At 43.4% G+C, this 16711-nt stretch overlaps 1 protein-coding gene across 3 annotated transcripts in view; it reads left to right on the top strand.

Annotated features, from left to right (window-relative positions):
* UGGT2 (UDP-glucose glycoprotein glucosyltransferase 2) overlaps positions 1-16711 on the top strand; it is a 301272-nt gene that overhangs the window by 86785 nt on the left and 197776 nt on the right. For all 3 annotated transcript variants that reach the window (XM_073348024.1, XM_073348019.1, XM_073348032.1), the window contains exon 11: positions 12040-12131. In XM_073348024.1, the coding sequence (XP_073204125.1) occupies positions 12040-12131 (92 nt within the window). The remainder of the gene's footprint in view (positions 1-12039; positions 12132-16711) is intronic.

The raw sequence follows: 16711 nt of genomic DNA, 5'->3' as shown, positions 1-16711 counted from the left end.
CTTATTGCCAAGAAGGCTAATGGCATATTGGGCTGCATCAGTAGGAGCATTGCCAGCAGATTGAGGGAAGTGACTATTCCCCTCTATTCGGCACTGGTGAGGCCACATCTGTAGTATTGCGTCCAGTTTTGGGTCCCCCACTACAGAAAGGATGTGGACAAATCGGAGATTGTCCAGTGGAGGGCAACGAAAATGATCAGGGGGCTGGGGCACATGATTTATGAGGAGAGGCTGAGGGAACTGGGCTTGTTTAGTCTGCAGAAGTGAAGAGTGAGGGGGGATTTGATAGCAGCCTTCAACTACCTGAAGGAGGATTCCAAAGAGGATGGAGCTTAGCTGTTTTCAGTGATAGCAGATGACAGAACAAGGAGCAATGGTCTCAACTTGCAGTGGGGGAGGTCTAGGTTGGATATTAGGAAACACTATTTCACGAGGAGGGTGGTGAAGCATTGGAATGGGTTACCTAGGGAGGTGGTAGAGTCTCCATCCTTAGAGGTTTTCAAGGTCTGGCTTGACAAAGCCCTGGCTGGGATGATTTAAATAGTGTTGGTCCTGCCTTGAGCAGGGGGTTGGACTAGATGATCTCCTGAGGTCTCTTCCAAACTAATCTTTTATAATTCTAAGATTCTATATTTGGTGGAGGAGTTACCAGTTCTCCGCAGTATTTATCCCAGCTTTGATCATACTTTGGGAACACAGCTTGCCTTCAAATCCTTATATCAATTTTGAATTTTCTTCTGTGAGTTTCCTTATTTATTTTAAAAATTGTCTTCAATCAAGGTGCTGACTTGGTTGGCAAACTATGATGCTGTAGGTAGTACTCACATTCTTGGTCCTCCCTCCCTCTTGTTCCCCTGCCTATGCTACCTCTCACTTTGGAGCATCTAGCTGAGGATGGACTGCACATATGGAGCATTGTATCTACTCATAAAGCACTGTAGCTGGGTGAGTTGATGGAGCAATAGGCATTGTTTAACTTTTTCCAGGTGCTTTTGTGCTTTGGTGTGAGGTTGGGCCTTCTGTGCTTCTCATTGTTAATAGAGGCAGGCTTTGAGCTCTTCCGTTTCTTGGTACCACACTTCGGTTCTGTACATTAGATCGGCAACCTTTGGCACTCGGCCTGCCAGGGAAAGTCGCTGGCTGGCCAGGACGGTTTGTTTACCTGCAGCATCTGCATGTTCGGCCAATCGCAGCTCCCACTAGCCACAGTTTGCTGTCCCAGGCCAATGGGGGCTGCGGAAGCGGCGCGGCCAGTGGGAGCCGTGATTGGCTGAACCTGTGGACGTGGCAGGTAAACAAACCATCCCGGCCCACCAGCAGCTTTCCCTGGTGGGCCGTGGGCCAAAAGTTGCTGATCCCTGGACTATTCTGTAAAGTTTTTATACCATACCTATCACCATAGAATTTTGAGTGCCCAGTTTATGGTATTTGATGGATGCAGTTCAATTCCTGATGCACCTTTACACTTCTTCATTAAAAAAATTGTATTAAGTACCATTTCTCTTTCAGATGGAGAATGAAAAATACCCTGGGGCTGCTGTAGGTAGCCTAAATATAATCTTTGTGTTGCTAATGAAGAGGCATGATTCCAATGTCTTCTGCCTGAGTAAAGATTATGGTTGTCTGGAATGTAAGATGTGTGCTTAGATGTCGCTCTGCACTTTCAGGTCTTTCAAAGAATGTACTTGAGAACCTTCTGTAAGGCCCTGGCTTGTCTCCAGCCCTTAAAAGACCCACTCCCATACTCAGCATCGTGTTGTAAACAATTTTATTTTCCAAACATAATCAAAAACAACAACCCAGTTCTTTAGCCCATCCTGGGCTACAGCTCCCAGGAGATTTCCCCCTTTCCTTTCACTCCCTCCTGCTTCACAGCCTCTAGCAGGATTCTTCTGTGCTCTTTCGAATGAGCACTGCCTTTCAGAGCTTTCTCCCTGGATGCCCTTCTCTTCTCTTTCTCTCCCCCCCCCCCCGTTTCCACCGCCTCCCCACCGGGGACTTTGGCAACCACGCCCAGGGCACTTCCTGTTGCTCTTGCTCCTCGATCATCCCCCTTTCTTACTGAAAGCCTGGATGTTTACAGCCCCAGCCAGGTGGTGCCCTGCCTCTTAATTGGTCAACCTTAATTGCACCTGTTCTAGCACAAGGGAGCTGAAACGACTTCATTTCAAAGGACCAGTCATTCTGTACTTCAAAGTAACATCCAGACTTGATGTTTAAAGCTCGTTGTTACAAATCCCTGTCAGCCTGCTTTAGTGCAGGTCCAGTGAAAGGATAAACTGAACATCAGCATTCCCATGTGTATAAAGAGTCCTGCAAGATCTGATTGCATTTGTGTCACTGGGACACATCAACGCTCTTCTGAATGTTAAACAGGACATCATCATCTCCAAAAGTCTATGCTCAATCTGTGCTAACCCCTGATTCCCAGCTGATCTTGTTCTTGGCTTGACAGCCATCTCTTTAAGCAGTGACTGTGATATTTGATTCTAAGAGGCTATAGCAAGAGTTATTGCATAATCTAATGACCTCTATTATCAGATTGTTTTTGCAACAGCCTTAATCCCCCCAAAAAACATCCTCATATTGGGCAAGTTGGAATCCACAGCACTGTGAAGTTTTGGTGACATCAGCAATGAAATCTGTGACCTATACCATAGCACATGATGCACATCCTATCTCAGTTACCAACGAACCTTATCGTAACAGTAGTGTTAGCACAGCTGGTGTCAGTGCTTGTTCTACCTGCACTGACTCTTCTACCACCCATGTTGATTCAGCTACCTGCAGACTCTTTTGGGAATCAGGAGGAAAAGTGCTGAAGATGAGCACAGAGAGGAACTCTACTTAAATTCTGAGGAAATTGACAACTCTTCAGCAACTATGTCCATATGAGAAGAGGACAAGAGTAATGACTTCCCTGGAGGATACAAACTTTCTGGAACTGAAGACTAAAGTTTCCGACTTGACTCTGATTCACGAACAAAAAATCAAACTCAATAAAAATAGAGCTAAGGTTGAAAATAAGTTTTAATGAATTTCAGCTAATACGCCAGAACAATATTATTTCCTTTACAAAAATTCTGCACCTTTAAAAGCCCAAACCTGGGCATGTTTAGAAATTAACAGCTATCAATTCAGCCTCTTTCCTACTAGACATACCCCATCATCACACACTCATTACAACTGACTTAAACTGCTCATGCAAACTTAACTTTGTACCTTAAAATTTACAAAAAATATGCAAAAGCCAAAATAACTAGTTACTGAATTTAGTATCTAGTCAGTTTATACTTAGAAATACTTAAAAATAATTTTAAGTATTGCTCTTGCATCATGATGAACACAGCTCTGTAAGCAGTATGTAGTCCTTCAGTTTAGCTCTCCCTCAGCATTCCCTGGACTTTTTTTTTTTATAATCCTCATTTAATGAGCTTCTAGTTAACACTATCTTTGTTTGACTGAAAGAGTTTCTGGAATCAATACTGTTTATATATATATTTATAATTTCCCTAACACTTTTCTTTCTTACCCAAAAGTAGTAAATGGCTCCATTTCTCAACAAGGCCAACAAAACTAAATAAATTTGGGGGTTTAGTTTAGCTATAGTTATACAAAGACAAACAAAAAGCAACCGAACAAATAAAAACAGCTCCCCCAAACAGAAGAATTTAAAAAAAACTAACAAACCAAATACGAACAAATAAAAAATACCCATCTGGAATTAACTGACAAGGATAATTTAAAGGAAGGGCCAGTTAAACATCAATACAACAGCATATAACTTGAAAATAATAAATAAACTCTTTTGCATGAATAAAAGTTAGGCAACTTTCTAAACATCACCATTACAGTGCATTTAAATTGTCAGGCAACTTCTTGAGCTACAGTGCATCCATCTAGCAGCAGGGAAGATATGATCTCATGCTGTGCATAACTGAATGATTCACTTCTCAGATAATGGAATTCAATAGAAAATGTAATGAGGGGAAATGACTAAAACATATTAAAGGTTGAAAACCATATGATGATTAAATGTAGTCAAAATGGTATCCAGCTGTATGAGTCTGTACTAAGGACTGCTGTATGTGAATGATTCAAAATACCTGTTAAATACAACACATCTGCAAGTGCAGTAATTTGCCAATTATATGACTAAATGTTCTTATTTTAGTATTGTTCATATCAAACCCCATTTAATGGCCTTAAAAGGCATAGGTATCCCTTCCACTATGCTGGACTTGATTAGACAGCTGCATAATGAAACCACTGCCCGTGTACTTCTGGGGAATCGGGTGTCTGCACCCTTTAAATCAGTATCTGGTGTCAGGCAGGCCTGCGTCTTGGTCCCTCTACTCTTTTTTGTTGGGCAATGGACTCCATGCATTCCGTCAGGTCCACAGGCATTAAGATTGGTGCTCTCTCGCTCTGAGGCTTTGACTATGTTGATGACATTGCTCTTTTGGTACAGAGCCCCGACAGGTTTCACAAGGCACTCCAGCAAATGGAGGAGGAGTTAGCTAAGATTGGCCTCCATGTTTCATGGTCAGAGCCAAAGTTGCAAAATCTAGGACCAGGTCCGTCAGTGACTCCAATCTCTTTGAATAATCAAACTATAGAAGCAGTCTCCAACTTTTGCTATTTGGGTTCTATGCTCACCATTTCCTCCTACTCTCACACGGAGGTTCTCCATTGGATTGGCATCACAGCATCTTCCAGGAGTCATTTACAATGAATATGGAATCAACATCATCTCAGCATAGCAACCAAGTTCAGGATCTATTCAAGCTGTATGCTCCCCATACTGTTGTACAGCTGCAAAACCTGGACACTGCGCTGCTCAGACTGGGCAAACTGGAGGCTTTCCACACAAAACACCAACGTTGTATATTGGGCATAATGTAGAATCACTTCATTTGAAATGCAGATGTTTATGGTCACTCCAGTCTACATGCTACCGGGGCCCTTGTCCCAGACGGCACCTTATGCATTTTGGACATGTCGTGGGAACATCACAAGATGTTCCAGTGAACGCTGTTCTCCAGGTGGCTTGTAACATCCATGAAAAAATTCCACCAACCGAGAAGTGGAGGTGGCCGAGAGGTGAACCTATTACATGGGTTCATCAAGTCTGTTCTGCTGTTGGACTCTCGGGCTGCAGGCCCTTGTGGCCATGCAGGAACAGATCAAATGATGAACGATCTCTATGGCCGACCGTTCGGGTAAGTGTTGAAGAAGAAACCCCAGTTTTGGAAGCTTAAAGAATCTCTGCATCAGAGTAGGAATGCCTTTGAAAGCAGTAATGTTGGTGCCAGATGGATGCTCCCTTGCAGAGCCAAATGTCTGATATGAAGTTACATAATGAGCCTCAGGTCTGATGCTACCTAGTTCTTTTCCTATTGAAGTAGCAGAGGACTAGGAAATCCTTTAGACTCATGTTTCCATACCTTGTGACTGTTACCTCTACTTTTAATTCTTGCTTTTTGTAGTTCTATTTAGTAGATTTTGTACCTCTTGGACTGGCCAGTTGCAGTTTATTGTCGTTAACTCTGGTCTATTTGTAGATCCAAGCATGTGGGACTCAGCACTGTGCCTTCAGTAATGGTAAGATTTCCACTATGGGTGACCGTACCTGCTACCCTCAGTACGTCTCACCAAATGCCTGCTCCATCTTGCTTGGCTTTCCCCCAGAGCTCTGGGAGGACTGTGAGAGCTGCTGCAAGACTTTCCTGATACAGGAATCTTTTCACCCTTCAAACTGTTGCCAACTCATCATAGTTCCTTAGTTCCAATCACATCGGTGACCCATCCATCATCCACAGGCATCGCAAAAAGCTGGAATACTCTGTATCAACGCCTAAGGTGAGAACAGGTCCTGTATCTGTTCTGTGAGGTGCTGCTGTATGGCCTTGATTACCATTTGGGATGTACCTTCTGCTTTTCCTTTGGAGCTAATTAAGACTGCCCTCTGAAACTCTGCTTTCATCAGCATGCAGTACTTACTCAGAGCCACTAGTTCACAAATGATTGTTCTAGAAGTTGGTCTTGTTGCCATTGTTGATGGAGTCCGAGTTTTTCCCTAGAGACTCTTGGGTCTGAGATCCACCCTTTGTGCTTGGGTCTTCATTCTCCAAGCCTGTGGATTGGGCCCTGGCTCCCATTTTAGAAGATGCTGCAGTTTCTGGAAGACCAGGTTATCCAGCTTGGGCCTCTTGAACTCCTTTGAATATGACTAATGGCCAGCCATCTTGTCCTTATAGACTCAACAGCCATTTGTCTGGTAAGCTGTCAGGGTTCCTTCCCCACTCTGAACTCTGGGGTACAGATGTGGGGACCCGCATGAAAGACTCCCTAAGCTTATTCTTACTAGCTTAGGTTAAAACTTCCCCAAGGCACAGATTCCCTTCTTGCCTTGGGATCGCTGCCACCACCAAGTGATTTAACAAACAATCAGGGAAAGGACCACTTGGAGTCCTATTCCCCCAAAATATTCCCCCAAGCCTATACACCCCCTTTTCTGGGGAGGCTTGAGAATAATATCCTAACCAATTGGTTACAAAATGATCAAAGACCCAAACCCCTGGAAAATCAGTCAGGTTCTTAAAAAGAAGGATTTTTATTTAAAGAGAAAAAGGTAAAAGAATCACCTCTGTAAACTTAGGCTGGTAGCTAACCTTACAGAGTAGGAGAAAATTCAAAGAGCACAAAGGTCCATCCCCCCCGAGCCTTAGTTTCAAAGTTACAACAAAACAGGGATAAACCTCCCTCTAGCAAAGGGAAAATTCACTAGCTGAGAAAACAAAGGTAAACTAATATGCCTTGCCTGGCTGTTACTTACAAGTTTGAAATATGAGAGACTTGTTCAGGAAGATTTGGAGAACATGGATTGATGTCTGGTCCCTCTTAGTCCCAAGAGCAAACAGCCACAGAAAACAAAGAACCCAAAACAAAATCTCTCCACCCCCTCAGGTCCCCCCCCCCCAGATTTGAAAGTATCTTTTGTCCCCATTGGTTTCTTTGGTCAGGTGCCAACCAGGTTCCTTGAGCTTCTTAACTCCTTACAGGTAAGGAGGAATTTAGGCGACCCCTATGGTTATGACATAGGCATATGTCAATCAGTCTACTGAGGAAAAGTCTCCTATTAAAAGCTATGGAGAAACATGGACCTTCTTCCTCCTTTTTCCCCCCTTGAAAGACCCATATGTTCTGTCATAAATATAAAGGGAAGGATAACCACCTTTCTGTATACAGTGCTATAAAATCCCTCCTGGCCAGAGGCAAAATCCTTTTACCTGTAAAGAGTTAAGAAGCTCAGGTAACCTGGCTGGCACCTAACCCAAAATGACCAATAAGGGGACAAGATACTTTCAAATCTGGAGGAGGGAGAAAAGGCTTTTGTCTGATTGTGTGATACCTTTGCTGGGAACAGATCAAGGATGCAAGCCCTCCAACTCCTGTAAAGTTAGTAAGTAATCTAGCTAGAAAATGCGTTAGGTTTTCTGTGTTTTGGCTTGTGAAATTCGCTATGCTGGAGGAAATGTGTATTCCTGTTTTTGTGTCTTTTTGTAACTTAAGGTTTTGCCTAGAGGGATTCTCTGTGTTTTGAATCTGACTGCCTGTAAGATTATCTTCCATTCTTATCTTACAGAGTTGTTCTCTTATCTTTTTTTGTTCTTCTAATTAAGTTCTGTTTTTTTAAGAATCTGGGATGTGGATAAATTGGAGAGAGTCCAGCGAAGGGCAACAAAAATGATTAGGGGTCTAGAACACATGACTTATGAGGAGAGGCTGAGGGAGCTGGGATTGTTTAGTCTGCAGAAGAGAAGAATGAGGGGGGATTTGATAGCTGCTTTCAACTACCTGAAAGGGGGTTCCAAAGAGGATGGCTCTAGACTGTTCTCAATGGTAGCAGATGACAGAACGAGGAGTAATGGTCTCAAGTTGCAGTGGGGGAGGTTTAGATTGGATATTAGGAAAAGCTTTTTCACTAGGAGGGTGGTGAAACACTGGAATGCGTTACCTAGAGAGGTGGTAGAATCTCCTTCCTTAAAGGTTTTTAAGGTCAGGCTTGACAAAAGCCCTGGCTGGGATGATTTAACTGGGAATTGGTCCTGCTTCGAGCAGGGGGTTGGACTAGATGACCTTCTGGGGTCCCTTCCAACCCTGATATTCTATGATTCTTTTCCTGTTGTTTGTCTAAGTCACTTGGTGGTGGCAGCATAGTGTTCAAGGACAAGGCGAAATTTGTGCCTTGGGAAAGTTTTTAGCCTAAGCTGGTAAAAATAAGCTTAGGTGGTTTTTCATGAGGGTCCGCACATCTGTACCCTAGAGTTCAGAGTGGGGAGGGAACCCTGACATGTTCATTGATACGATCAGTGATAACTTCTTGTCCAACTTTCTGTTCTTATTTGGATGATGCCTGCCTGGTACCTCCTGAAGATGGTAACTGAAGATTCTTTGTGTCTGAAGAAGGTTTAGGAACAACCTGTGTGTCATCCATCTTCTTTCTTTCCTCATGTTAGTGTTTGTTCTTCTGCTACTTCACTTCAGGAGTACAGCAATTTTCATGACCTTCTCAGGTGGATACCAAGGCCAGAAAGGACCATTATGATCATCTAGTCTGATGTATAACACGGGCCATAGAACTTCCCCAAGATAATTCCTAGATTTCTTTTTTTTTTAAAGAAAAAAACATCCAAATCTTGATTTAAAAACTGGCCCCTGATGGAAAATCCTGAGTTCTTGTGGTCCAGGAGAATATCCACTTTCTATCAGATACTGTAGAATTATGAAGAAAAAAAGAAGAGCAGTCATCCCAGTCAGCAACGAGTACCTACTCCATTGGTTTTATGGTATTTAATGATAATATGAAATATATGAGTAATTGAAAGCTTATTTTTGAGCACAGTCAGTAGAAATCTGCTAATATTTTTTTAGCAAGGGATCATGAAACTCCAGCCCATTTGATATCATACATATTCTCACTGACCAGCTTGGGAAGGCCCAGGGATTTATGTTTTCATGAAATAATTTGCATGAAGGAGACAGTAGATGCCTGTGATAGGGTAGCTACTGCCTCTTGGGGAGGTAGAGTACCTATGCTGATCGGAGAACTCCTCCCATCGGTGTAGGTAGCACTTCATTGAAGTACTACAGTGGTGCAGCTGTAGCATCTCAAGTGTAAACAGGCCCTTAGAGAGACCTCTGAGGGAACTGGGAACAGAGCTTAGAGGGCAGCCTTCAGAGGAATCCAGAATACTTTTTGTTCATTTGGGACTTTTCATTATGATCCTTTTTGTAAGAGTTTTTGTAATAAAGAAGCCCTAAGAAGGGTAGTATTGAATTAACAGTCAAGAGTGCCTAAAATAATTGTCTTCCTCAGAAGGCTAACTGAGGCAGCACATGTAGCTCTATCGTAATTCAGCAGAGATGGCTCACTATGAAAGTGCCCCACTGAAAAACAAAGCAATGTTTCTAAACAAAGCTGTCCCCATTGCTTAATATCAGCATGGGAGGAAACTGCAGACACATCATAACCCCATGATTTCGGGGAATCCTCCAAGAGTTTTGCAGCAGTTGATAATTTTCAAGTTCTATCTCTGTTGTGAAGATACAGTTACCACAATGTAAACAATAACAGCAGCCAAAAAAGGAGTTCAGCATCCTCCAGTCTATTTACCCAAGGGCACATATGTGTCCAAGCATTTAAATGCTAATATTGCTATACCCAAGCAGTTTATAATTTAATATTTTATAAATGAACAAAGAAATTAAATGTGAAAATCTGTGCAATGCAGTATTAAGTCTGTATGGTTAAAATCACAAAGACAGGAAATGTAAATTTTTCAATAATCTTAACTCAGATATATTGTGTATATTTATAGCATATGTTTCTAAAACAATTTTTCTGGTTAAGGGACATTGCCTTGCATAGGTTTACAAGGAGTCCCTCTGCACTGGGGTAAACTCAGGCATAGCACAGTTTAATTTTATCCTGTCTCAGGGAGTAGCTCATCAGAGTGCCTCCAGGAGATGCCATTTCCTGTCTCTACTGTACACCGGTCGGTGGAGGGGTTAGTTAACTCAAGAAACAAGTGGAGTTGGGAGAAGGATTGAGTGTCTCCTACTCAGGGCTTCTGTTAAATGCTGACAGTCCAGCTCTTCACTTTGCATTTCCTGAGTCTGTAGTTGTAACTATGCTGTCTCAAAAGGACCCTGCCATCTTGAAACTAGTCAATATAACTGAAATGAGGTAACTTGGTTAGCTAACTTTGGTTAAGTTGACTTGCTTCTGAGCCCCGTCTGCACATTTTCAGAATAAATTTTGACCAAATTTTCCTACTTTTTACTTCCTTATTGCAGTATGAAAGTGTCACACAAATGGAGTAACTTGCATAGAAAAGGCTTGTAATTGGTTTTCTATTAGAATGCAGACATACCTCTTATGCACCAGCAACAGAGAGCAGCTTTTCTCCCTTTACATGCCTGATTTTGGTTCTCTTGGCTCCTCTGGTGGGGACTGAGACATATCTCAGAGACCCCTGCTGACCCTCATGCTCTCCTGGTCTGGTCCTGAATTTTTGTGAGTGGAGATTGTCATCTTGGGGGTAAGACTCTTTTTTTTTTTTTTGTCCTTGTTGATTTTCCTGTCCCTGTCTTGTTGCCAGCAACTGTAGAAAGGCTGGGGAATAGGACATCTGTCCCCTTTTTCAGAGCCCAATACCTTGCTTGTCCTGAGAAAAGGCTGAGGGGCATGCCTTCTCTTATTTGTACCCTCCCTTCCAGCCTAGTACCAGGCAGATTCTTCTCATTCATAGTTAGAAAGCATGTGTGGTAGCCCCCACTCAGCTGCTACTATCCTTTCTGGTTGCTAAACTTGTCTCTTTTTGCAGTTCAGTATGGAGTTATCTTCTCCCTTTGTAATTTAGGCCCATGCGGGTGAGTTGCATTGCCTTCACTGGAATCATGTGTCCAACAGGAGGAATGTAAGGGAGCCCTCCAGCTGTATGTAGAAGTCTGACAGTAATAGAGGAGCTCACTGTCTCCCCTTTTCAGAATGTCATTGCTACCCTACTCCATGCCTAGTTTTGGAAATGAAGAAATGTTCTCTGCCCACTGGTTCCTCTTGCTCCGTTTCCATATAATTTTCCTGGGGGGGGAGGAGAGAACGATCTACATCATGCAAAACTCAGAGCAGCTGCTCTGCTGCTGCTGTTAATACCCTCTTGTAGAGCTAGGGATGTCTGTCTGAGCTCCCTCCAGAGCAACACAGGAGTGTGATGTCCTGTGTAGTTCATGAGAAAGGAAGTGCAACTGATTATTAACAGCAGCAACTGCATAGCAAGTGCTGTCAAGTGCATAAAGGAAACAAATTGGGGGGAAAATATAGAAAAATAGTTTTCCTGTAACTTTTTACAGTTTTAGTGGTTTCACCTGTTACTTGTAATATTAGAAGGTAACAATTCTTTTTAAAGGAGTGTTTTTTTAAGTTTGACCTTGTCTCTTAAATGTTGCAAAACAGTGTTTTGCATTTCATAATAGAGGCTAACATCAGAAGAAGCTGCCCTTCAGTGTTTATATGCTATTCCTGGGTGGTGATTCAGTAGTATGCAACAAAGGTGGGGTTTTGTTTGCCTTTGCTGGTTTGGGGAGAAAACGGTATGAATAGTTTTTGAAGAATTAAGTGCCACTTTTCTATATTGCTAAGAAGTATCAGTTTTCTAACAGGAAACATTAAGAATATAGTATGTGTATATTATAAAACCAGTGTAAGCCACATTTTATGGTTTCTATAGCTTTTTCATTTGTAATAAGTATTCACAATGTGTAAAATTGTGTTTATAACAGGATATTGTCTATTTTTTCTGCCAAAATTCTAGTTAAAGAATTTTTTTTTAATGATGGAGATTGGATTTTCCATATGTTCCACAAAATTTTCAGGTATTATAGTAGGATTTACTTTAAGTTCTAAAAATGTTTTTGTTTTATTGTTGACATTCATCTTAGAAAACTAGCAATTTTTCCGCTTTCCTTTTCAAGCATTTCCATGAAATACTCGGAATTCAGCCTGGAGAGGCACATTTATTTCTAAATGGTCTTCCTATTGACCTGGATTTTCATGATCCATTTAGGTAAGAATTTCATGATTAAATTTATAAGCTCTACAGTTTGTAGAATTAACAGTTTTTTTGTGTTCACAATATTAGATAATATCCTGTGTTCCATACTTTGAGGTGTGTCAAATTTATAACTCCAGTATTGCAACTCAGATTCTTGTAGAGTATATATGAAATACTGGTGTACAGTGACATGGCTTTGTATGTGAACATTGTATTGTGATGTATGATCTTTTTTCTCTTGGAAGATCTTGTTTACAGTTGGGACACTTGCTATTTAAACTGAAAGTAGTGAATGGAAGGAATACTGTCTGCATATATAAAACAGGTGGAGAAAGCGTTGGGTTTTTTTAAGATAAATCACGTGCATTCTCCTTTTCATAATTTTTAGAAAGTTAAGGTAGTCTTCTAGGAGTGACATTTTGTATCACATTAAGCTTCATTACAGAGACAAGGTGGGTGAGGTAATAAATTTTATTGGACCACTTATTATTTATTAAGCTTCATTGACAGAAGCATTGTGAGGCTTATTTTTATTTTATTTTGTATGATTGAACATTTTTTGGATGTCTGAAATAAGCCTTTTTGAACATCACAAATACTATTTTTTTTCTAGTTGGCATAGTTCTTCTCTGAGTGGTTGGTTGCACACATGTATTGCACTCTGGTGCATGTGCCAATGCACTCCATCCAGTGCACTGGAGCTGGAGAGTAGCACACCCCTCCGCCCCATCCTTGTGGCTATACAAGGGAAGTGCCGCCCTTCCCTCTCTCAGTTCCCACCACCTGTGGCCTGAGTTATATCTTCCTTTGGGGATTTTTCTCAGGTATTTTTCTTCGGCATAGTCAGCGAGTTTAGCTCTCTACTTTATCTGTAAGTAGCTATAGTAGGTAGTACCCAATAGTTAGGTTTCTTTTTCACTTCATTTTATTTAAAGTTATTTTAATAGTTAGTTTTTGGTGCTTGGCACCAGTGGCATACAGCACTTGCTATACTTTTTAAGCATTGTGCATCATGTGAGGTGTCTGTTCCAAATAGTGACCCCCTCCTCCCCATGCTGCCTTGTGTGTCTTTATGAGGGACATAGAAAGGAGAGGTGCAGTGTCTGTCATTATTTCAAGAAAAGAATGAAGGTCTTCAGAAATCTGCTCCTCATACATCTCATAGAGCTGGCCGTAAGGCCTACCTCAGACCCAGGGCCCTCAGTTGTATGCCCTGCTGCCTGCCCGCAGATGCTTTGGACAGAAGCCTGGATTTAGTTTCTTCTCCACAGAGAAAGAGGGGTCAGTCTTCTTTTGCAGGGCCTCCACTGAATCAGGATCCATAAGATAGACTACAGCCACAGAAGGGTTCCTCTTGTTCTTCACAAAAGGACTTGGAACATCATCAGGACTCTTCAGGTATTCAGGGTAGAGGTGGGCCATCAATCTGTCTCCCTGGTACTGCAGCAGGGAAATACCAGTACTGTGCTGTCAATTCTGGTACCAATGGATTCTGTTTCGGCATCAACTTTGTTAGTACTGACAACAGCAAACGCTTATGAGGCAGCTAAGGAATTTGCTCTGCCTTTCATCTCAACCTCTCCTGTGGTACAGGAGTCCACCACGGTGGCTTCGCTGTCCTGGGCCTGTCTGGCTTCTCAGTTCTGGTGCAGAGACTGTTAGCAGTGCCAGTATCAGTACCAGTTCACTAATGTGGCACAGATATGGCCCCAGTACCATCTTCAGCACCAGCACACACAATGTCCGCACTAGTATGGCCTTCGACCTCAGTACTGATCGTTCTCTCTGGCTCGTTGTTTGTGGCCTCGCTACTGGAATGTTCGTCGTAGTGTGTACTGATTACAGTTTATACCCTGACACTGTCTACAAGGTCTTTCCACAGCTACATTATCAACATCAGTACTATAGAGGATCAATTTATGATGCCATACCTTCAGTGTCTTGGGATGCATTTGTGATACCATCCCTAACTCGGTATCGATGTTGGCGTCTTCACAATGGGCTACAAATAAGTCAGGTTAGCTAGTGGCCCCATCACGTTTGGCAACCCCCAATACCAACTGACTACTTTGACAGCTCGTCGCAGTTGGGTTCAGGGTCTTCCAGAACTTCCCCATCCCCTCTTTAGGCACAATCAGTCTAGTAAGTCGTCTGGGTTCTCCTAGCAGGAGATTATGTATACTGGCAGTGGGACCAATCATATAGCAGAGATAGATTGTAGCGGCCTGGTACTTATTGGCTGCCTATGCCATATGCTCTCCCCCGGTGGCTGTTTTAGAACTGCTGGGGTGTTTCCCAAGCTCCAAGGTTTTGATCACTGGTTCAGTCAAGGGGAAGGTTGCCAGAGTATTTGGCAAAGCAGTTTCCAGAGCCACCTAGATTGGAAGCACACAGAGAAACTATTCCCCATGAGCAGCCAGTGCTGCAGGAGGAACCAGTTGTACCACAGGAGGATCCATCGACTACTGTTAACCAGACTTCCTCACCTGTCGACTCAATGATCCCACACTATTCTCCGGTTCCAGAGGATTTTAAGTCTTATAAGGGCCTTCTGAGGAGACTGACTGAGGCTTTAGGCATTCAATCTGAGCTTGTGCAAGAGAGCACTCACAAGCTTTTGGACATTTTTCCAGGTGGCTGCCCGAGGAGGGTAGCCCTCCCAATTAATGAGGCTCATCTAGAACTGGCAAAGACCTTATGGCACATACCAGCCTACTTAGCTTCTATAGCTAATCACACAGATAACAGTATTGTGGCCCATTGCAAGACTTCAGGTGTTCTTATTCCTATCCTGCCTCAAACTCCCTGCTAGTTGTGGCTCTCTGTGGTGGGGCAGTGCCCCACCCCCAGGCAAGATAGGTTTACAGCAGGCCAGAGCGGCTGCGCAAGGCGGCAGGAAATCAGGGAGGGCCTGTTAGAGATCCAATCAGGGCTGAACAAGAGGCAGCCAATCGGGGCCACGCTAGGCCCTAAATAAAGGCTGTCCAGGAGAGAAGCAGTCAGTCTCTCCCAGGCCTTCAGAGGGTAAAGGTCTGTTTCCTGTGTGAGGAGACTAGCACCAGGGACAGTGCAGTAGTGGGCAGGCGAGGGGAGCAGAAGGGAACTCCAGCCTGGTACCTGCCAGGCTGCAGGCCCTGAGAAAAAGGGCCTAGCCAGTGCAAAGGGGCCGGAGGGGAAACAACCCAGGGAGAGAGACAGACAAAGGGAGAGAAGGAGGGCAAGCAGTAAGGCTGCCGCCAAAGGGTCCCTGGGTTGGGACCCAGAGTAGAGGGCGGGCCTGGGTCCCCGCCTTGCACTTATGCCCAGCTGTTAGACTTGGCCATAGCGGACTGCACTCAGCCTCTGACAGAAGGGGTTAGACTTTGGGGGTGTGGTTGGCCACATTGGCTGGGGCTAAGCAGAAGGATTGCTGTTAACTCCCCGCCCCCCTCCACCCCCCCGGACAGGAGTGAGCATGGACTAGGGGGCACTGCCGGAGGGCAGCGTCCTGAAGAGGACGCCGCGAGAGAAGGGAGCAACGCAGGTCCAGATGCCAACAGAGGGTGAAAGACGGACGGGACATCACCAATGGAGGGCGCTCCACATGGATTGAGGTAATTCCCAGACATGCCACTGGGAGGTGCTGCGGTGGTGAGTCCCAACCCCGTCACACTCCCAGTGAGATATCGCATCAGGGAAGATTTAAATAAACTTTCAAAGAAAAAGAGCCAAAGAGACTTCCATTTATTTGGAAGAAAAAAATATTCCAACTCCTCTCTGCAGATGCAGATAGCAAACCAGCAGGCACTGTTAGCTAAATGTGACTTTGTAAACTGCGACACAGCGTCAAGAAGGAATATAAGGCTTTCCTGGTAAAAGATTGTATGGTAGCCAAGACATCGCTCCAGTCTCACAGTTACAAAACTCGGGCATAGCCTTGGACCTCCAGCAAACCATGAAGGACATCTGATTTGTTGGTCAGTTTTTATTTTTGTACACAACTGATGAAACTACATTCATTGAAAGACTCTTGTACTACACTTCATTCACTGGGATTCTATGCAGACCCCTGCAGCTATAGTATCAAAATAAATACTATAGAGGATCTTTATACCCACCAACACAGTGTAATTTTTCAAGAAGAAAGCACAAATCACAGAGAAGGATCTGCTCAACACTGCCAGCTTGTTCTCAGTCAGCTGTGGGTAAGCAGCCCATGTGAGTTCTCCTTCAAGGACAGCAATAAATCACTGGTGATCTTCCTGCTCACCACCCCACATCCCCATTTGAGGACAGAGTATCCCATTTCCTCAGTGCTTAGGAAGCCATAATGTCAGCAAAATGGGTCCTAAGCACTATGAGGTTGGGATATTGTATCCAGCACCTTTCCACCCTCCTTTCCCTTCCATCTATCCCGTCCCTTTTCATGGACCCATTTCATGAGTCAGAATGGCTCCTTCAAGAAGTTTGGACTTTGCTCAGTGTAGAGGCCATAGAAGAAGTTCCTCTTCAACATGGTAGAAAGAGGTTTTACTCATGATACTTTCTTGATCCCCAAGTCCAACGGGGGTGTGAGACCCCATAATGGACCTTCGAAATCTCAACACGATGAT

This window comes from Lepidochelys kempii, chromosome 1, assembly GCF_965140265.1.
Source record: "Lepidochelys kempii isolate rLepKem1 chromosome 1, rLepKem1.hap2, whole genome shotgun sequence".
NCBI lineage: Eukaryota > Metazoa > Chordata > Testudines > Cheloniidae > Lepidochelys > Lepidochelys kempii.
Note: the sequence above shows the minus strand (reverse complement) of the source record. Positions and strands in the feature narration are given on the sequence as shown.